Source organism: Aotus nancymaae, unplaced genomic scaffold, assembly GCF_030222135.1.
Source record: "Aotus nancymaae isolate 86718 unplaced genomic scaffold, 86718_ANA_hifiasm-v0.15.2.pri h1tg000002l, whole genome shotgun sequence".
NCBI lineage: Eukaryota > Metazoa > Chordata > Mammalia > Primates > Aotidae > Aotus > Aotus nancymaae.
The window spans coordinates 60,292,428-60,315,901 of NW_026988413.1; the positions used below are offsets into that span (position 1 = coordinate 60,292,428).

A 23,474-nucleotide genomic window follows, 5' to 3' on the forward strand; every position below is an offset into this window, starting at 1 on the left:
AAAAATATATATTGTAAATATGTACACTATTTTATGTATATAAGCACTCTGTAGAGTGCTTATATGTCCACATATAACCTTAGCATAAACAATTACTATGCAAATGCTGTTGTTTTAATAAAATACAAATATACTCAAAAGTATAACTGAATTAAAGGTAGTTGTCTGCTATCATTTATACTCATTATTAGTGGATAGAGAACATGCAAATATCTGTTCTCATTTATTTGTGGAATCTAAAGACCAAATTAATTGAACTTCAGGAGATAGAGAAGAGAAGAGTGGCTATCAGAGTCTGGGAAAGGTAGTGCTGGGGGTTTGTAGAGAGGTGAAAATGATTAATGGGTACAAAAAAGTAGAATGAAAAAGATCTAGTTTTTGATAGCACAAGAGGAATAGAGTAAATAATAATGGTACATTTAAAAATAACTAAAAAGTATAATTGGGTTGTTTGTAATGCAAATGATAAATGTTTAAGGGGATGGATACCCAATATTCCATGATGTGATTGCATGCCTGTACCAAAATATCTCAAATTCCAAGATGAACATTTTATTCATTTAACAAGGTTTTCTCACACTAGAAAATGTGGGATGTCATTTAACTTGAGAGTACATATGAAATGTGGATGGCAACGTTTCTGGAAATTAATTCCTACTTGTCAAATTCAGAAACGTGTGTTCCATCTCTCTCTCAATCCCTCCTCTCTTAAAGATCTCTATCAATTATCCTTTCTCAGTTTTGTATCTATAAGCTTTCCTCGTCTGAGTATCCTCTCATTCACCTTTAGCATATAATAATATATAAGGTCTTCCATTGTAAAACAGTAAGCATATACTCATATATGTGTACAGGTATACCTCATTTTATCATGCTTCTTTATTGCATTTTTTTACAAATTTGAGGTGTGTGGCAAGCCTGTATCAAGTAAGTCCATTGGTGTCATTTTTTCCAACAGTGCTGCTCACTTCATGTCCTCTGTCACAGTTTGGTAACACTTAGAATTATTTTCAATGTTTTCATTGTTATTATATCTGTTATAGTGATCATTGTATCTGGTATAGTGAATATAGTGATATTATAGTGTTATAATCAGTGGTCCTTGAAGCTGGCAGAGGTTGGTTTGTGAGGTTTAAGGAAAAAAGGGATCTCTATAATATAAAAGTACAAGATAAAGCAGCAAGTGCTGACGTAGAAGCTGCATCAAGTTATCCAGAATATATAGCTATGATCATTGATGAAGCCAACTACAATAAACAACAGATTTTCAACGTAGATAAAACAGCCTAGTATTTGAAGAAAATGTTGTTTAGGACTTTCATAGCTAAAGAAGAGAAGTTACTGCCTGCTTCAAAGCTTCAAAGGACAGGCTTTTTTTGTTAGTAGCTAATGCACTTGGTGACTTTAAGTGGAAGGCAATGCTCTTTTACCATTCCAAAAATCTCAGCGTCCCTAAGGATTATGCTAAACCAACCAGGCATGGTGGCTCACACCTGTAATCCCAGCACTTTGGGAGACTGAGGTGAGTAGATCACCTGAGGTCAGGAGTTCGAGACCAGCCTGGCCAACATGGTGAATCCCCATCTCTACTAAAAATACAAAAATCAGCTGGGCATGGTGGCATGTGCCTGTAGTTCCAGCTACTCGGGAGGCTGAGGCAGGAGAATAGTTTGAACCTGGGAGTCCGAGATTGCAGTGAGCCAAGATCACATCACTGCACTCCAGCCTGTGTGACAAGAGCATAACTCCATCTCAAAAAAAGAAGAAAAAAAAAGAATTATGCTAAATCGACTCTTCTTGTGCTCTATAAATAAAACAAGAAAGTCTGGATGACAGGACATCTGTTTGCAGCATGTTTTACTGAACATTTTGAGCTCACTGTTGAAACTTACTGTTGGAAGAAAATATTATTGCTCACTGGCAGTGCACGTAGTTGCCCAAGAGCTCTGATGGAGATTTACAAGGAGATTAATGTGTTTTCATGTCTGCTAATACAACTTCCATTTTGCAGCACATGGATCAAGAACTAATTTTGACTTTCAAGTCTTATTTAAGAAACACATTTTCTAAGACTATAGCAGCTATAGATAGTGATTCCTCTTACTGATCTGGGAAAACTGAACTAAAAGCTTTCTTGAAATAATCCACAATTCTATATGCCAATACAAACATTCGTGATTCAAGAGAAAAGATAAAAATATCAACATTATCAGGAATTTGGAAGAAGTTGATTTCAACCCTCATGGATGGCTTTGAGGGCTTCTAGCCTTCAGTGGAGGAATTAACAGCAGATGTGGATGTGGTGGAAACAGCAAGAGAACTAGAAGTGGACCCTGAAGATGGGACTGAATTGCTACAATCTCAGGATAAAACTTGAACAAATGAGGAGTTGCTTCTTATGGACGAACCAAGAAAGTGGTTTTTTGAGATAAAATCTACTCCTGGTGAAGATGCTGTGAACGTTGTTCAAGTGACCCAAAGGAAATAGAATATTAGATGTACTTATTTGATAAAGCAGTAGCAGGATTCAAGAAAACTGACTCCAATTTTAAAAGTTCTGCATGGGTAAAATGCTCTCAAACAGCACTGCACACTACAGAGAAATTTTTTGTGAAAGGAAGAGTCAGTCAATGCAGCCAATGTCATTGTTGTCCAATTTGAAAAGTTGCCACAGCCAGCCAACCCTCAGCAACCACCACTCTGATCAGTCAGCAGCCATCAACGCCAAGGCAAGACCCTCCACCAGCAAAAATACAAGGCTTGCTGAAGGCTTAGATGATCGTTAGTGGTTTTTATGCATTTTATGAATTAAAAAAGAGTGTATTCTTTAATTAATGCATGTACATTTTTTAGACAAAGTGCTATCACACAATTAAGAGACTACAGTATATAGTAAACATAACTGTTATACACACTGGGAAACCAAATATTTGTGTCACTCACTTAATTGCAATATTTGCTTCATTGTGGTTGTGGTGATCTGAAACCAAACCCTCAACATCGCTGAGATATGCCTGTGTGTGTGAGTACACAACTTGACCCTGAGTTAATTGTCTTATTCTTCTCCTTTCTTAGCAAATTTGTCATGATTTAAAAAAAAAAAAAAAACCCAGCTTATATTTATATTCCTATTTCCTCCTTCCTCATTTACTTCTTAACTATCTGTTGGCTTCAACTCATATCAATTTATGTGAGAGAGGTCATGCCAAACTTACATACATGGTTCCTTGTTCCTGGAGATACCATCAGAGGGAATATCCATTTGAAACAGATATAAATATGTGTGGAGATATATATATATATATATATATATATACACACACACATATACTCAGGCCTTTATATATGTATTAGTGTGTGTATCACAAAACTTTGTTATAGCCTCTGAAGTTAGAAAAACAGAAACAATATACAATTCCAAGAATATCTTAATTTTTATGTTAAATAAAGATAAAATTAAATAAAACATCACCACAACTGAATGCTAACTACTTAATTTTCAAAGTTGCCTTGGCATTAATAAAGGTTGCATATTTTCAGGAAAAATGTGTGTCCTTAAAGCACAGCATCAGTATGTTAGCAAACAGCAGGACTGCTGAAGTTGAATATGACTTCATTTATTAGTTTTATTAAAGTACATGTGATATGAATCTTTTATCATGTGGTCTATCCTGTCAGGAAATGCAACCTTTGTTTAAAAAGTTGTGCTCCTGTAAAAGGTGACTAGAATGAGAAGCCATATTTCAAGATAATGATATTTGGACTGGAAATTTTTAGGATTAATACATAGAAAAGAGGCTTTGGACCAGTAAATTCTTCACTAATTCAACCAACTGAACAATTTTTGAAAATAGTGGGTAGAACACATTTGCTTTCCTTATAACATAAAACCTTGTGTGTTTAAAAAAAGAAAAAGATAAAATTAATAATATGCCTCCAAGATGCTATTGTGTTAATCCTGGATGTATACAGAGTTCTGAAAGAGAAAAAAATGTCACATTTCTGAATTTACATGAAAACAATTTGTTTTTATGTATTTATATTCTTTTACTTAAATCTTAGATCTAAAAAATGCTTGTACTCTTATAAAATCAGATATATCTTATGCACAAATATGAAAACAGAATGCAAAACTCATTGCCATATTTGAGTCAAAAACTCTTGCTTTTTGAAGAAAAGTATGTAGAGGTGAACAAGATTCCTAGTGGTTGCTTCAGACGATATCGAAATGAAAGGAAAAAATGATTTATTTATACTTATACCTATTAAAATGATATAAGTAGTGGCTTGCACTTGCATACCTCTATCACAAAATAATATACTTAAAATTATGACCAGTTATAAGGTGCTAAAAAGTTTCTTCCAATTATCAGAGTGAGATTAATTTGTAAATTTTTGAGATAGTACATTTTATATTAACAGACTTGAATTTTGCGTTAAACTTCTTTTGTTATATTTGAGTTTTTCAAAATAAGGAAATGCTAGATTATTTGAAATATGTGAAAGCAGCATATTCCTTGCCTCCAGTTCTATTTTATAACTGTGAATCTGTCCTGTAACACCACTTACGCTTCCTACTTCGGTTAGGTATTCTCAATGTATTTGTTGTGATGTATTAGGAAATATCATTGGATCTGTGCTCTGGGCTGCATGCCAAAGTTCACAGTTAAACAGGACACAGCCCCAGTATTGTAGATTTTTTTGTTTTAATCCAGAGAGGAACAGTGGAGAGATCCCAAGGGGTAGAGTATCGAGTGAGGGATATGTATCTGGCTTTGCACAGTGTGCTATGGGATCAGAGGCCAAGCATCTGAAGAAGCCTACAGCGGGAAGGAGGTTCAGAGACATCCTCCAGGTGGTGAGGATTGCCCTGAATTTTGATCAAGGAGTAAGAGTTATTAAATAAAGATATGCATATTATATATTCGATTAATGCACCTGCATCTTCCTATTAATTTCAATTCTGATGATTTCTTTGAAAAAAATTCATAGAATTGAGTTATCACTTGAATATATTCACAATCTATTAACAGCTCAGTCCAATTATCAACTTTTTCAAAGGTAGTTCCTCTATACTATTAAAAACTCAGATGCTAAACAAAAACCAAAAAAAGTACCCTTAAACCTTACCTTAAACTGTATGACACTGTAATGTATGCAGTAAGCAAAAAGTGTAATTAATTTGAAGTTATATGTATATGATTTCAGTCCTTTGATCATTTTCAAATACTCATAGGCCAAAAACTTTAGCACCTAGAGTGTCTTAAAGTGTTCCAAAAATTTTCATTAAAACTGTTCCCCATTATTCACAATATTTTGTCACCAAACCATCTGCACATATTAATTTATTTTTGTTTTTCTTTTGAACATCCAATCCTTATGTGTTCCTCAAGCACAAATAAAACAATCCATTAGAGCTAGTAATAACCACATCTTTCAAAATGGTGAAAATTCCAATCAGAAGCAGTCAACGGGCATTTTATCCTGCAGAGTTTTCTCATATATAAATGTATAATTTTTGTAGAAATTTTTGAAACACCAGAAAGAGTTTATAATTTCTCATTACTTTTTAAATGAATCATTAGCATTTTAGGAAACCAGGTTGAGAATCACAGTACTCTTACAAAATGTGGAGTGTTGGTCAGAAAATTGACATAAGCTGATGATAGGACTGCTAGAGAAGATAGTTAGAGTTTTGATTGAAGCTGATACTCCTCCACAGTATCAGGTTCACTGAGGTCCCTTTCTCCGTAATACTCTGCCCTTACAATAAAACATACATTCAAATCTATTCCAGCTACAAACACTAATCTTCACCATCTTCATTTGCTTATGAAATGCTTTCTTTTAATATATTATACCTATTAAAGGATTTGTCTTCATCTTTTCTTGAAAGGAATCAGTTTTCAAATGAGGACGTAGTTTTTGCTGTTGTAAACTGCCGTTTTGTAAAATTACAAGACAGTACTTATAGAGACTTTTTTGAGTATTCAGGAAATTTGAATATTACTTCAATCTTTAATAATTAAATAAATTTTATCCAATAAGCCTTAAATTTTGAAATTTTTCCTATTTTTCCATTCCTTTGATTCGTTTTAATAACATTTTATTTACAATTTATGCATAAGAATAAAATAGGAGCCATAGATATATTTTATTAATATATTAGATATGAATTACTTAGGAATATGATATAAATATTATATTTAATAGCTCTCTAATTCACCCATTGGTTTATAATCTATGATTCATATGGCTTTATAATTGGCACACTCAGGTTTTAACCAAAAAATTCTCCCCTACTGCCACTACCCACTATCTCTTTAAAAACCACCTGTATTAAAATTTAAATATTATAAAATTACACTCACTTTTTTATCTTTATTGTATTTGGTAAATATCTCCTGGGCTCTCTCTTCTCCTCCATCCGTGAATAGCATAATAATCTTATTGCAGTTTGCTCTGGAAACATTATACTGTTAAAAACAAAACAATATGCATATCACTCACAATAAAAGAGAAAATAAAGCTACATGGAAAGAGCATGAGAAGGTTGCAAGTAATTAATGAAACATCTACTCACAAAATATATTCTAAAATCTTGCTCCTGGATCAGTTCAGGCCCTCCCCTCCACCAGGCTTTCCCCTGACCACCCAGGTAACTACAGGTCTCACCTTCTCACTTCCTTCAGTCCTTCATCAAACGCCACTTTATCATGAGGTGATTCCTCACAAGTATGTTCTAAATTGCAGTCTCTCTCCCACAGTACTTTTCTTCATAGCATTTTACCTTCTTTTATATACATTATGTATTTTATTTTCTCATTTGTTTATTGTTAAGGTCCCCCAACAGAACGTAAGCTACCTAAGGGAAGGAAGTTTTGTCTTTTTTGCTCAAAGACGTTTTCATCCCTCCCTAGAAGACTGCCTAGCACATAATAAAATCTCAGTAGTTTATTAAAAATGAGCTTTTAATAAATGCTTGTCAGTTTTATGCCCATATAATTTTATAACATAAACAAAAAATAACATTGATTTAAAATGTGTATCTTCAATCCACTTTCAAGTAAGTCTTTTCTTCTCTTTATTCAGTCTACTTTATTCACTTTACATGTTTGAAATCGCAAACTCCTAACTGATCACCTAAAATGCAATGCTCTTCTGTTCCTTTTTCAATGCTGATACCTATTCCCAGAATATCCTCCTATAAGCTCTCAACCAGCCACACAGATTCTAATCCTGAAAGACTGAAGTCCATGGTAAATCTTAAACTTTAAGTTCTCCAAAAGAGTGAGATATGAGAGAATGATGGATTAGCACCAAAGGGCCATTAAAATGAACAATTAATTTAGAAAGCTGGACTTCTCCAAGGTCTGAAATTATTATCTTAACTTTTCTACTGTTGTGAAATGTGTTTGCTTTAAATGCTGAGAATAAAAGATCACACTAATTTATGAATGCTCAGCTTCTTTGAAAATGTCAACCCTAGGTTCAGTGCTGTCCAAAAGAAATATAACATGAGCCTAATATGGAACTTTAAATTTTCTAATAACTACTTTAATGGGAGTAATAACAAATATCTGACATTAATTCTACTAATATATTTTCTTTAACCTAGTTATCTAAAATATTATTAATCAATATGAAATCAATATTGAGATGTTATACAGCTTTTTCTTCCTTAAGTCTTCAAACTTCAGTATGCATTTTATGCTTACACAACATCAATTCAGATCAGCCATCTTTCAAGTGCTCAGCAGTCACCTGTGATTATTGTTACCACATTGCACAGCATAGCACAGCCCTGGTCTTTAAATGACTAATACTTTTAAAAATCATTAATTTTTCTTTAGTGTTGTAAGTCATTGAATGTCTAGGCTCTACCTTATTTTTTCAAGAAGATAAAACCCATTTTCTGTTATAAAAATTAATAAAGACAATATTTTTCTCTATTAATGCAAAGATCCTGTTTCAGGTCATCTCACTCCATCGACTCAGCCATTAGAACACTGGCAGTAAAAGCTTTTAATCAAGCATTGTGAAAACACAAATATAATTTGTCACTTTCAAGCATGGCTCTTATGGTTGAAGGTAACTTATCTGAAAATCTGACTGTACAAAAAGTTGTACACATTTTATCAACAAAATTCTTTGTGAAATGTGCCTGAAATCCTTAACTAAAATTGGTTTTTCTGGTGATTTGTCTTTTTTATCTCCATGTATAAAATAGGCAAAATAATATGTACCTAAAAAACTATCCTGTAAAAATGTTAAACAAAACCATAGGACATGGTTTTGTGTTTGAAGTACTGAAAGTACTATTATTGGATGCAAATATCAATGTAAATTAACACACTAGGTCTTGCTGATCATTTGTATATTTATGTAAATAAAATTATAGTAACATTTCCCAAGAGAGACAGATGTTAGGGAATATACAAAAGAAGGAATATGGGTAAAAGAAAGAAATGTTTGGCCTTCAACATGATTTTTCACAGGAGTAGCCTCTCAGGACTTGTGGTAGAGCCAAGTACATAATAGCAAATTTTCCATGCATTTGCAATTATCTAAAGAATCACACACTGACAACAATTAACTGGCTTTGAACAAATTATACAAAAAAAATGATTATTTCAATAAAACCACAATGAGTAGAGTTGGTAACTTACTTTACTGTATATCTGTGTGCCAGTATATAGCACAGCATCATATATGCACTCAATATAAATTTTTTTGAAAATGCATACATATGGTAATATTTTATGAAATGGTACCTGAAGGTTAATTCAAATCCAAATGTAAGTTTTGCTTTGGAACTGATATGTCTGGTTCTGTTTAATACTTGCTTCAGTGATCTTAAAAGTAAACATTGTAAGGACAAAAAAGAAACAAAAAAAAATTGGCATTTGAGTGATAAGATGACTGGAAGGGTTTGAAGGAAAACAAAATATGCTTCCAATTATTTTAAAATAAAGATTTTCAATATATATGGGATGTATGGAAAGCAAAACATATTAGACTTACTAAGGGAACAACTGGGAACATATTTAAAAAATCATTACAAATTTAGCAGTTATAAAGGCAGCAGGAGAGGCCTATAGGAGTTAAATCATATTTTATCAGCCACTAGTAATAAATCTGGGAGTTAACATGGCCTCTCTAGTGAAGCTGCTTCTGAAATCCTACTTTACACTTGAAACTTCTGATCATTTCACAATTGAAACCCAAACAGGAGGCGATGAAGTGAGGAAAAAAAATACTAAGAAGAGTAATTAAAATGCCAAGATCGAGGAAACTCAATTATTGACTTAAGCAAAAAATAATTTTTATCAAAAACGATAATATTCCTTTACTAGAGGAAGAATACATTTTAATCTAATGGTCAGTCACATAACAATTTTGTAGTTGAGCTTTCAAATTTTAGTGAACATGCAACATTTAACAAACATATGCATTTCACCACACATCATTTCCCTTGAAAATACCAGGGCTGCACATCTGATTTTCTGTCTTCTTACTTATTTAAGGGTGTCTATTAAACAACATGGCCTCAAATTTAACATATGTGAAACTGAGCTATTTCTACCCCCACATTTCCTCTATGCAGGTTCCTGTGTGATCATCCACCTACTAGTCCAGTTCAGAGAATGTAGTCACCCAAGCCTCTCTCACTCTGCAATCCAGCCTATACGACCTAATTAGTTCCCATGCCATGCTCCTTAATAATACCTCACTGCTATTCCCACACCAGGATCTCTACAATAGCTTCCTTAACTTAGAACACTCCAAGTCCATACTACAAAGTTTTCCTTTGCGCCTAAACACTTCATTAACTGCTATCTCATGTCCTTTCCATTTCCATCAGCTTCCTATACTGCTCATGTCCCAACTATGCCAGCCATCTGCAATTTTTTACTATGCCATGTTGTGTCACATTTCTGTGCCTTTCTACAATGTGCTCTTTTTTTCTCAAATAGTTTTCCCTTCCTCTACCTACCTAAGTTCTAATCATTCTTCAAAATCTCATGTTTACGAAATGCCACACTTTCCTGACCTCCTTTGAGTGAGCTGGGCCTATCCTCTGTGCTGTCTCAGGGAACACGCTGAATACCGTGTAATGGCACTTGCACGCTGCTCTATGGATGATTATTTAGCACGTTATGCTGGACCTTCTGAGAGCAGCTGGTCCTGTTTACTTCTATAATTCCAGCACTAGCACTATGACAGGAAACGGTGATGCACTCAATAAATATTGGCTGAATGAATAAATGAATCACCCAACTGGATATCTCAAAAACTATTTAGAATAGTCACTCAGGAACAACAAATTCATATTTGCATAAGGACCAAATGTAAGAGTTCTTTCAGTGATTCAGCAAATATTATGATCTGACTTTTTACAGACATGGGCTAGTAATTACAGCAATAATGACCATGACTCCCAACACCACCCAGCAACCTACACCTGCATGTGGTTTGTTACATGCCAGGTTCCACGGATGATCTTACGTACAATTCTCTGGTATAGTGACCTGTTATAGTGACCTCTAATGCATACATGTGGAAACCAAGACAGGTAAGGTTCCTGCTCTCAATCATGTTAATAATATTGCCCAGTAAGAAATAAAATAATTGAACTATATGGTCCCTGCTTTCAAGTAACTCAAAGTGAAAAAGAGGGCATGGCAATTTAAAAACACTAGTCCACAGTATAAGACACTCTATGAGTTGGGGCAATAGCATGCCAGTGTCTGACAGTCTAACTGTAGACACTGATTAGTGATGGTCGAGAATTCCCACTGAGAAAGAATTCCTACTCCAGGAGTTACATTTTTGTTCATCTTCAGGTCTACCATTTGGAACTTTCTATACATTTAGGAACAACATAAAGACCCAAACTAGATGTTTAAAACTAAAATGTTTTCAGCAACTATTTGACAATTGAAAGTGCAAGGTTACAGATAAATACTGTAGTGACTGAGATAAGAAAAAGTAATGATATTCTATATAGGCCAATTAAGTTTTGAGTGCTTATTCAAAATTAAATTAAACTATTTCCTAATAAATTTTTTAAAACATAGATTGAACAAATAAAGAAAAAATTAAAAACTTAAAAATCTACATTTTGGATACCTTTTGAATTTTCAATTCAAAAATAAAAACAGTTCAAACATTTCTTCTCCCTGCACACATCTGCTTTTCAAATAAGTGAAAAATAGCACTATCTAACCCCAAAAAGTAGTAACTATCAGCATATTGAAATTTAGATACTACAACTGAATAAGAAAAAAAAAGACATAACATGATACTTACATTAAGCAGCTGTTCAAAAGCAAAACTAAAGCCCTTCTTATAATCTGTAATTCCTTTGGCTGTGATATTATTCACTGCATCTTTCAACACTTTCTTATTTCTTACATTTGCCTGGACAAGGTGCTGAAAACAGCTGACATCCTGAGCGTTGCTGTTAAACTGCAAAAGATTAAAAAGTAAATACATAAATAAACATTAAAATAAACCATATAGTTTTCATAGAATTTGCGTTTGATACTCTCAAACGGTATTGCAACGTTTACTCTTTCAAATGCAAAACTGAGTAGGCTGGTAACAAAAGTGCATTAAGAAACAAATGTCAATTTTCACTGGAGCTACCAACCCATACAGGAACTTGAGACTGTTGCTTATATTCCCAAAGCCTGGTTTCTCTGCTCATAAATTTGAGAATCAAATTATATGACATCCCTTCTAGTACTTGAATTTGATAAGGATGTAGAAAAAACTAATCCAAAGCAATGAAATATATTCAGAATTCAGAAATGATATGGGATGCCTGCCCAGGTTGTGGGGACATGTTAAACACTTTCATTGCCTCTCATTAGGAAAGACTGGTTGGAAAAGTAATACACTGAATAACGTGGATCAGAGTTTAGTCATTTTGAAATTTGATGCTACGGAGGCCAACAGAAAAAAACAATGTGAATCAAAAACAACTGGTAGCCTTTTAGAAATATCACTTTAGAGGTTACTAAAGAGTGCCAAGGGAACCACGGAGGCAAGGTGATGAAGGCCTAATCAACAGAGAGGCCGTGGGAGAGAAAACATCAACTCCAATGACAGCTGCCCAAAACTGAAAACTTAAAAATGATCATCAAAGTAATTTTGCCAACCCTATAAAAAATATTCACATCATTCTCTGGGTATTTCCAAAAAGAAAAGGAGAATAGGGATATTGCAACAAAATCCAGGATGACAGGATGAGTGGAGTCATCCAATCATTTATTAACTCTGTAATTTGTGGAAATTCTTCTGGCTGTTGGCACCTAGACGGTCACATCTGCAAAATGGGAATAATAATAAAAAGCATGTTTGCCAAGAAAAGGGATGGCCAGATAAAATGTCAAAGATATTTTCAGATCAAAAACACATACTTATTTTAATGAGTGGGTCACAAGTGATTACATGTTCTTGAAAATATAACGCATCTTTATTTTTTTCTCTGAAGATCACTGAACCTAATTATAAGATGTATTGCACTTTGGGAGGCCGAGGTGGGTGGATCACGAGGTCAAGAGATTGAGACCATCCTCGTCAACATGGTGAAACCCCGTCTCTACTAAAAATACAAAAAATTAGCTGGGCATGGTGGCGCGTGCCTGTAATCCCAGCTACTCAGGAGGCTGAGGCAGGAGAATTGCCTGAACCCAGGAGGCGGAGCTTGCGGTGAGCAGAGATCGCGCCATTGCACTCCAGCCTGGGTAACAAGAGCGAAACTCCGCCTCAAAAAAAAAAAAAAAAAAAAAGATGTATTGCACAATTCATCAGTTTATTAAGAAAATATTTACTAGCAGCCTATTACATGCCAAGAATTGTGACAGGGAATAGTTTTATGCTTTCAGACATAATTATTTGCACACACACAAATATCACAAATATATAAACAGTTATCTACTGTTCTGCATGCACTACATATTCTACACATGTAAATAATTTCTTCTCTGCAAATACTCCACAAGATAAACATTATCCCCATTCTGTCTATGAAAAAACTCTTCCTGCATTACCTCTCAATAGAGTACAATAAATTATGATTCATTCTATAAAGCAATGTAATATTATGCTCTAGGAGACACTATCAGGAGAGGTGTTTCTAACTTGGACTGTGGACATTTGAAAGAAAATTCTCCTAAGAAATGGAAATGCCATTTCTTAGAAGAAGAACACAGTGAAGAACACTAATGAAGAAGATTCCAAGCAAACAGAACAACATGTGCAAAGGCCCTGACGTGGAAAGAAAAAACGCCTTTTTAAGAAAACGTAAAGAGAATGAGTTTAGCTCTGTCTGACAGGAGGACAAAAGACGTAAAATGAGTTCAGAGAGGGAGGCAAGGACTAGATCATGTGGGGTCTAATGGAAATGCTGATAACGATTTTATTTTCCGTGAAATGGAAAGTCACCGGAAGATCTTAAGCCAAACATAAAATAATTGACTCTATAATTTTAAGAGTGCATCCTAGCTGCTATGTGGAAAATGGATTTGAGATGTGTACAATACAAAGAAGGGAGAATCATTGGAAGGCTTTGCAGTAACCTAGCTGAAAATACACAGTGGCTTTGTTATTTGTGGAGATGGTTGGAAAGGGAAGGATTCAGGAGGTATTTCTGAGAAAGAATCAAATGGGACTTCGTGGTGGATTCAGTAGGAGGATGTATAATGGAGTGATATCTTAAATAACTGCTGGGTTTCTGACGTGGGCATCTGGAAGGATAGAGGACTGGAGGGATGACCTCGTCAGGGATAACTGAGCAATAGAGAAGAGAAGCACAGAGCTCAACTTAGGGTGAGATTTCAATAGATGTGAGATATGCAAGTGTGCATGTCAATAAGTAACATTTAAAGCATGAGGCTCAAAAGAAGTCTTGGCTAAGTAATTAAAAAAATAAAAAACAGAAGGCTTCAGCAAAAAAATTTGGTTTAAAGCCATATAAAAAAAAAAAAAAGTAGAGTAGAGTAGGAGTACCTGAGAAAACTAAGTAAGAGCAAGTTTCCATGGAGACAGGAGGGAAATCAGGAGATTGGACTGTTTTGGATGATGAGAGAAAAACATGTTAAAAGGAAGATATTGTGTGAAGACAGAAGATGAGGACTTAAAACTTGCCAGTGAACTCATCCACATTATGTAGGCAGCCTCTGGGGGCGGGGGGTTGAACAAAGGGACAGCAGGAGCACATCTTCTGCTACTGAATGCAGGCAAATCTTCAAAGTGCCTTGGCTGGGATGCAGAGCAGGAAAACAGGTGGCAATGCAGGGTAGACCTGGGGTCAAGAAAAGTCTGCTTTAAAGCTAGGGGTCACTAGAGCATGAGAAGACTGGTATTAAAGAGAGAAGGAAGAAAAAGATGCAGGAAATAGAAGAGAGGTAAAAAATAAAGTTCTTGGAAAGGTAGGGACAGATGGATCCAGATGACACACAGAGTAATGGCCCTTTAAGAAAATATACATCAACTTCATTATTCTAGGAAAGAGGAGTGGAGGCTGACCCAGCCAGGTGGTATGTGGACTTGGATGATGATCCTAATGTCTGTGGCATTAGTCTCCTTTAACCTTGAAGCAAGGTGATCAGGACAATGGGAGGAGAAGGAAGGTTTAGACAGAAGAAAGATAAAACAAGAGGTAAAATGTCCTCAAAGAGATAATGAGTCCTGTTTCATGTTTATTTTGAACAAGACTTTCATGTATATCACCAGTGTGAGAACAAAGTTCCAGGGTATTTACTGTTTTCTATAAATTAAAATATTGAAAACTGAGTATCTTCAGGTCCAAATGACCAGCCCTACTGTCTCTTTTATCACTCTTCTATTCTCTGGTTATCAGATGCAAACTTATTCTACATGTTCTATTTGAAAACAAACAAATGTTAGAATTCTCCTGTATTGGTAAGTAAAAATACAGTCTGTCAATATATTAATACTAAAGTGACCTTAGAGAATTATTAGAAATGGTTGCAGGAAATGTTATTAACCGACTTAAACCGTGAATCACCACAAAGATACAAGTTATGCAGAAATCGAGCACTGAATAATGCATTGCCCAGAGTCTTTCAGTTGACCTTGACCTGCTTTTAACACAGAAAAGTGAAGCATCTCATTAAGTCACTTTAACACCAACTGATTAAATGTAAATTCGATTCCTTAAACACAAATTCAGTAGTAGTATAACAGAATTACAATTGCATTCATAATAAAACTGATAAATAATGTAGAGAAAGGAATAACTTACAAAGTATAACTCCCTATATCAAATCTTATTCTCCTAGGAAGGTAATGAGAAATTTGAAAGTTTAAAATCAGATAAGACTGTATTTCACAGATATCTCAGACTCATCAGCTTATATGATATCATGTATATTTTAATAATGAGTTTATTAGGCTGGGTGTGGTGGCTCATGCCTGTAATCCCAGCACTTTGGGATTACTTTGGGAGGCCAATGCAGGCGGATCATGAGGTCAGGAGTTCGAGACCAGCCTGGCCAGCATGCTGAAACCTCATCTCTACTAAAGATACAAAAAATTAGCCGGGCATGATGGCATGTGCCTGTACTCCCAGCTACTAGGGAGGCTGAGGCAGGAGAATCGCTTGAACTGAGAAGGCAGAGGTTGCAGTGAACTGAGATTGTGCCATTGCACTCCAGCCCAGGCTGGGGCTGGAGACAGGGCAAGACTCTATCAACAACAACAAAAAAAAGGGTTCATTTTCATGGGCTGAAGTGGCAGTCTTTGATAACATGTGCCTAGATAATAATTTAAAGCCACATATTAAAAACCTCAGAGCAAAATTATAAGGTTTTGCTTATACTTCTGCAAACTAACATCATATCGATTCCTTTTCCAATCCCAGAAAATTCAAGTAAGTAGGTCCCTCATTAGAACTGCTGAGAACAATTTCTGTGAGCCTGTTTAGTTAGGAAGGCACACGTGTTAACATGGGCATCTGGGGTAAAGTCCTGGAGGACTTTGTATATCTACTCCAGCATTACAGCATTCTTTCCTTTACACTTCCACATCTCTTGTTCCTTCTGCCAAAAACACTTTTTCCCATTATATATACACTGTTCCTCTGCCTACAATACTTTTTCTCCCTTCTTCATTCAGTCCTCATGAAACTTTTCATGACCTTCCCTGACTAGATTAAATCACCCAATACTATGCTCTCCTTAATATCTATCTCTGTCTCTCTCTATTTAGACAGAGTTTCGCTCTTGTCGCCCAGACTGGAGTGCAATGGCGCCATCTCTGCTCACTGCAACCTCTGCTTCCCAGGTTCAAGTGATTCTCCTACCTCATCCTCCTGAGTAGCTGGGATTACAGACATGCACCACCACTCCTGGCTAATTTTATATTTTTAGTAGAGACAGAGTTTCTCCATGTTGGTCAGGCTGGTCTCACACTCCCAACCTTAGGTGATCCGCCTGCATCGGCCTCCCAAACTTCTGGGAGCACAGGCATGAGCCACCACACCAGGCCAATCTATCTATTTTTACAGAGCACACAGTTATAATCTCATAGTTTTCTATATCCTGGCTTAATAAATAGACCCCTCTATTGGATTATTAGCCCACATGGCCAGAGAAAATGTCCACTCCACCACTGGATCTCCTGTACTTGGCATGTAATAGACATACTATAAATATTTACCGAATAAATGGATAAATTTTAAAAGTCCTTGGAGGTGGATTTTAAGAAAATTAGAAGTCAGTGTAAAATGTTGACTGATAATCAAGCTATAGAATTATAAATAGATCCATTGCATCTTAGCTCTGCAATATGTTAAACTTGGACATTCAAAAGTACAAATATTCTGTTCAAATAGACATTAAAATAGTCAAAGATATATAGAACATCTAGCATAGAGTCTGACATACAGATGTTAAATGATAACTCTATTGTTTTAAAAATTATTTTAGTAAAAAACATTAGGTTACACAGTACTGAAATTAGAACAGATTCCTAATTCATGAGAAATATTCAGATAAACTGCATTGGCTGTGGTGAGCTTGAAATAAAGTTCACTAACAGGACAATACAAGTGTCCCTCAAACATTTAGTGTTGAAATAGTTTCTGATAAAACTATGATGAGTGCATTTCAATACTTCCAAAGAACCTTCCTATTAAATATCACAGTCAAGTACACACAGCAAATTAAAAGATGCTTTCCAGTCAAAGCAAAGTATCAATATCTCAAATGAAATAAGCCAAACTTTTGCTTTTGTAAAGGCAGTCTCTATTTTTGCTTTAATTTCCTCCGCTGAATAAGAAATCATTCCATGAAATATTTCTGTGAGGGGGACTCTGCTCGTCATCATATTGTCCCAGGACACAAACAATGAAATGTTCCTATTGCCTTAAGACACACTGTAAGTCAAAGAAGCAGAAAGTTACTGGGAAGTGCCCTTTGTCTAGAAATGGCAACTGGAACACATCTTCTTGGAGTGCCAAGTCTCCCTTTGAATGGTTTAGTGGAGTCAAGAAGTTCTGCACTAGAAACATTAAGAATTAAGGACAAAAGACATTCTTAATGTCTTATCTTCTACTTGAAACTTCAGTGAAGGGGAAGTAGCCCATTTATTCTTTGCCCAATCAGCCTGTCTTTTAAAAATGGTTTTTAGTTTTAAAAAATTATATAGGGTCTTACTATTTTGCCCAGCCTGGTTTCGAATTCCTGGCCTCAAGCCACCCCCATTTCGGCCTCCCAAACATCTGGATTAAAGGCACGAGCCACTGTACCCAGCTTTCAAAATGTCTTTTAATTTGCATCCCTTCACCTCAGAAAGACTGCTCTCCCTATGCATGGATTCTAAATGTTTAAAGGCAGCCTTTCTTTAGGGTACTTTGTACCTTATTTAGTCCTAAAGTATTTTTAATAAGCAAAAATCGGACATAAGTAATTATAGTTTTTGAAAAAAACTGTTCAATATTTAAATTATTACTTAACATGTTAATGTTTTATTTTCTCTATTTTTGGCATGTAAAAGAAATAACCATGGAAAATCGTTGGCTCAAGTCATGTAATGATCAGCAAAAATAATAATTCAAATCCAGACCTGATTGCTTTGGAAAGGGATTTTTTAAAATTAAAATAATACTAGTAAACTTATTTACACAAGTTAACTATGATGGATAATATATATAACATATTTATATTTTATAACATAGTAAATAATTTAAATAAGCAACTTAATAAAATTTTGCTTATTAGCAAATGCAAACACAAATTATGGAATCAGACACTATCCAGATTTTGGCCAGCAGATGGCGATGCAGGAAAAATAAAAGGAAAATGAGCAGAGGTTGCGCGCTCCAAAATTTTGTCTATGCCTGTTTTATGTACATATTCCTATTTTTAAAAACTTTCAAAATTTATTTTGATTTTCATATTTTTCATAGTAAATTTGGAAATCATAAGAGATTATATAAAAATGGTTATTCTAAAATCCAGATAAAATAGCTGATAACATTTATCCATACAGAGGTGTTAAGAGTTATTTCTGGAAAACAGATAAGAAGTAAGATTTATAAAGTGGCTGTTTAAAATTCAATGTCTGGGTGAAATGTTATCAAAACTGCAGTCAGGACTTTCGTTCATTTGTTCTTGCGACTTAGCTGCAGTTTTAGCTGTTTAGTATGTCTTTGAATTTCAGAAAACAATAAACGAATAGAAAAGTTCAGATGAATAGAAAAACAAATGCTTTCTAGGTTATCTGTTACCAAATTACTTTCCAAAAACTTTGTATCAATTTAAAGTATGTATGTGCTAGTCTCACTGTAGCCTCATAAACACTTCCCATTTTTTATTTGTTAAATTGTAATAAAAATTTCAGTATTTTAACTACTTGAATTTCTTTGGTAGAAAGATGAACCTTTTCTCACATATTAATTTTTGTATAGTTCTGTTTTTCCAGATTGTTGCTTACTATTTAATCTAAACCTATGAGCCTATTCCTTTATTATTTCTTAGAAGAGTTTTGTACTTAGAAAATCAACCATCTATCAGTCAGGAAATTATTCATCTGTAACCTTACTAATGTTTCATGGGTTTTGGTATGTAGTCATGCTGGCATTTATTTTCCCCAATACTATGAGGTGATAACAAAATTGGCAATTTGTTTTTACAAATAGCCAACTTTCCCTTTTATGGGAATAATCTATTCATGATCCACTCTTTATACCACATTAAGATTTTGGATATATTTCTATAATTTTTTAGTCCTTTGTCCCTCCATTATTTCATGAGCTTACTTTTTAATATGAATAATTTTAAAAAGTATTAGCTAACATATATTGAGAATTTAGCCTCTGTGTCAGGCTAAATACTTGATATCCATTAAGTTGTTTAACTTTCAACAAGCTGCAGTTTTAGTTTTGATAGGCTTCCCATTATAAAGTTGAGGAAATGAGGTTTATAATGTTAAACCAAGTGTCCGGAGTCACACAGCAACCAAGATTCAGAGCTCAACCCAAGCCCAAATCCTTGACACATTTTCTCTCCGGTCTTTAATCACTTTCGATTACAGTTTAATAACAGAAGAGAAAGCCGTCACCTCCTGTCATGTAATATTTTTCACAACTGTCTTTCTACTGCAAAAACTTGAGGATTTTTTGTCAAATTAAAATTGGCTTTATGAGTAAATCAGAAAAACTGCCATCTTCACATGGGTGTCCTTTTCATTCCAGGAAGAATTATTCATTAATTCCAAATTTCAGATCTTCTAAATATATCTCATACATTGTTTTCTCTATCTTTAATACAGGTCCTAAATATATTACTAAAAGTACTGCTAGTTAATGGATAATTTTGCTAATGTTGTGAACGTGATTTTAATTTCTGTTATGAATCCCTGTCCAGGGAAAACTAGAAGGTGTGGTCACCCTCGCACAGTCAGAGACATAAATATCTTCAGTATGACACTCGGAGTTGGCCGCTCCAGTCTTGAAGTTGATGGTGCTGTTCTCAACAGTGGCTCCTGGTTTGTGGTTTCTTCGGTTCATTGTATAAAAACAGAAGCATATTGAGAAAGAATTACCTACTCTTTAATCAATTTAGGAAAACCATGTCTAGTGCAGGCCTTGCCTCTAATAAGCATCACAGCCACAACTGATTCAATTATCTCATCTGAGCTGCAGATTGCTCCTTTCTGAAATTAAGTGTTTTCTAGATTAGGTGGAAAACTCTTCCAATTCTAAAACCATATAATTCACATCAGATAGTTTAATAATCAGGAAAAAATATATAAATAAGGAATAATAAATTCTGTATATGTCTAAAAAATGGCACCAGTAAAGAAAATGGAATATAAGTCTCTATTATAATTATAGATACAAATTGTGTTTGCCTATAAATGTAAATCATCATTCATCAAACTTTTCAATAAGTATTTTCATTTTTAAACAAATATTCCAAATACTTGAATCATGATGTAACCTGTATTTAGTCTGTTTACCTTGTTGAAATGTTGGATGGATTTCTAAACAAGACCCAATTATCATTTTTAATATATTCTGTTTATATTGTGATAGAGAAAATTGTATAATTTTCTAATTATATTCATTTAAAAACATTTGAAGCCAATGAAAGTATGCCATTCTTTTACTTGAAATGTAAACTGAATTTAGCATCGCCCTGCATCTCTACCTGACATTGCTGTTTTCTCAACCATTTTTTAATCAACCACTGTGCACTCCTGATTCCACAGCACTTTCTCAGCTGGAAAAATGGGCAGCTTTCTCTCCCACTCCATCATTCTCCAGGTACAATAATTTTATCAGTATTATTTCCATTATCCATGCTTTTTGCATAGCCCTCTAGAAATTTGAATGCCAGCTCCTGAAGACAAAACCTTAATGAAATCATGAAACAATCACATACCCTCTGATCTATTCCCCTTTACCAACACTTTGATACAGACCTGACCAATATGTACAATATTTTCATAATATCTGAAGCTGATTACTTGGAAAAGTCCCTAGTTGGAAAAAAAAAAAAAAAGAACAGTTACAGTATGGTGATGCCTCAGTTTGCTTGAGGAACACAAAAAGAATGGCATACGTAACTAAGCTGTTCACAGAAGAGAGATACTGTAATATTGATAATATGAGTGAAGATCACTGGTCATATAAAGACACAAAGTTAACTTATCACTGATTGAAACTGTTTGTAAAATTCTGACATTCATCTAGTATATTTTTTGTTCATCACTGTTCTGACTGACAAAAAGGTAGAGTCAGTTCAAGAACCACCACTGTGTGCTTTGAACTATTCTATGTACGGTAACATTAATACAAAACAGACCCTCTCTACTCAAAGAAGCATACATTCTTGGAGAGGATGGAATACAAAGATACAGAAAATAACAAACATATATAAAATATCAGGTGAAGAGAAATGACAGAAATAGAAATGAAGTGACATGAAATATTAAACAAAGTGGTTGAATAACTAAGACTGATATGCTGTCTGGCAGACAGTAGTCAACAAAGGCCTCTCTATCAGGAAGCATTTGAGCAAAGACCTAAGCTGGGGAAAGACCTGGGGGATGATCACATAGCTATCTAGACCTGGAAGCATCCAGATTGGTGTAATGGTAAGCAGAAGAAATTTCTCATCTGTACACACCTATAAGACATGCAATAGACAGAAAGGATAGATCTGCTTTTTAAGGAAGGTTATTCACATCACCAGTGAATTCTTTTAAACATGAACTTGTACCTGGGATGCAGAAACAGCTGATGACAATTATCAACTAGGGTTGAAGGAATTATGTTCAATTTAACTCAGTTCCGCTGAGACAAAATACATACATCTGAAAAACTTAGATGATGATGATTATATAAATTGATAACAAAAAAGGTAGGTTAAGAAGATACCTATAAACCTACATAGCAGAAGAGATTTCACAAGGACAGAAACATATTTTAAAATATATTTTAAACTGTGCAATAAGCAAGAATGACTGAACAAAACATTACAAAGATGAATTTGTTGTAGAAAACAGTAAATGCCAATATTTTTATTTGCAGTTTACAAGAAAACTTATAGTACAAACTGTCACTTTATGACAAAATCTCTTCATTGTCAAAAGGTAAATATATTTTCATGTCTTAGCACATTATGTTTCAAGCTATAATATATACATCAAAATTCTAAAAATGCTTTTTTTATTCCTCTAGGAATTTGATGAAATACATTTTGTTTATTCAACAATTAAGATTGCAGTGTATGCATTTTATTAATAAGTACCCATACCGTCAATTTGTATTTGAATTTCTTTTTAATTTTAAGCCTGCTAAATAATTAAGAACAAATATGATAGTTTAATCTAATTTAAAGAACTCTGAACAATTCTGCTACATCGATTGCTCAGGCCAGTCCAAGTCATTCTCTTTACCTATACTCAAAATTAAATGAAACTATAATTGAGAAAAATTCGTCTAATAAGCATTGACACGTGTCTTTTCCTAGTCCTTCAAGTCCCATCAAATAAGTCAATAACTTTTATAATTTTAAAAACAATAGTTCAGTTCAGAATAAAAGTACTTCCTCTGCCTCATCCTGAATATTACTTTGTTATTTCCCTTTTACATATACAACTAATTTCAAAGTACCAAAAACTTAGTGTACCATGTAATTAATGGAAAAAAATACTTATCATACTTGTCAACACCTTCTTATAAACTCTCTTTATATTTCTAAAGCAATTAAGCTATCTTCTGTCATCTAATAAAAAGAAAAAAAGAAAAGAAAATACGAAATAACCTTGATGGCTTTGCCCTGCTATTATAACTAAATTTATCTTTTTCTTTGATCTTTTCTTCACTGCCTGTAATTTATGTGTCTGTTAAATGAAAATATTTTTATAAAGTTCCCATCTTTACCCCCAAAAAAATGTACATAAGAGGACAGAATTTTGGTTCCCTTAACAAATTCTCCTAATTCCATTTCTTCCTAAGACCTCCCCCATCCCTAAAGAACCAAATGTCTAAAATTCTCTAAATACCAAGCTCTTAAAATCTGAATCAGTGATAAACATGATTATTTATAACAAGCCCCAGTGAACTGCCTGCTGAATTTGCTAAATGTACTTCTTTAGTATACTGATTTCCTCTTCTATAATGACATGAAGCCTGCCTGTTGTACACACAGTTAACAGCAATGTGATCAAAACCCTTGCGCAGGAATCAGTTGGGGGACTTGCCAAATGCGGATGTTCTTAGCTCTGGAGTGGAACTTGAGATGCTGCGTTTCCACCCATTGCTTAACAGAGCTCCCAGGGGAGGCTCCGGCTACGTGGCCACAGGCCCCACCTTGATGGCAAGAGAATAAACTACAATCTTCTTGTTGACATAAATGAGCTATAGATCAACATAAAGTTTTCCTGAACTCTAGACGGATGGCTTTTGATAAGACATGAAATTACTCTCT

General features: G+C 34.4%; 1 protein-coding gene across 7 annotated transcripts in view; it reads right to left on the reverse strand.

Annotated features, from left to right (window-relative positions):
* CACNA2D1 (calcium voltage-gated channel auxiliary subunit alpha2delta 1) overlaps positions 1–23,474 on the reverse strand; it is a 490,964-nt gene that overhangs the window by 76,330 nt on the left and 391,160 nt on the right. For all 7 annotated transcript variants that reach the window (XM_021674256.2, XM_021674264.2, XM_021674268.2 and 4 more), the window contains exons 11-12: positions 11,314–11,472; positions 6,372–6,476 (exon numbers count right to left, since the gene is read on the reverse strand). In XM_021674256.2, coding sequence (XP_021529931.1) covers positions 6,372–6,476; positions 11,314–11,472 — 264 coding nt within the window. The remainder of the gene's footprint in view (positions 1–6,371; positions 6,477–11,313; positions 11,473–23,474) is intronic.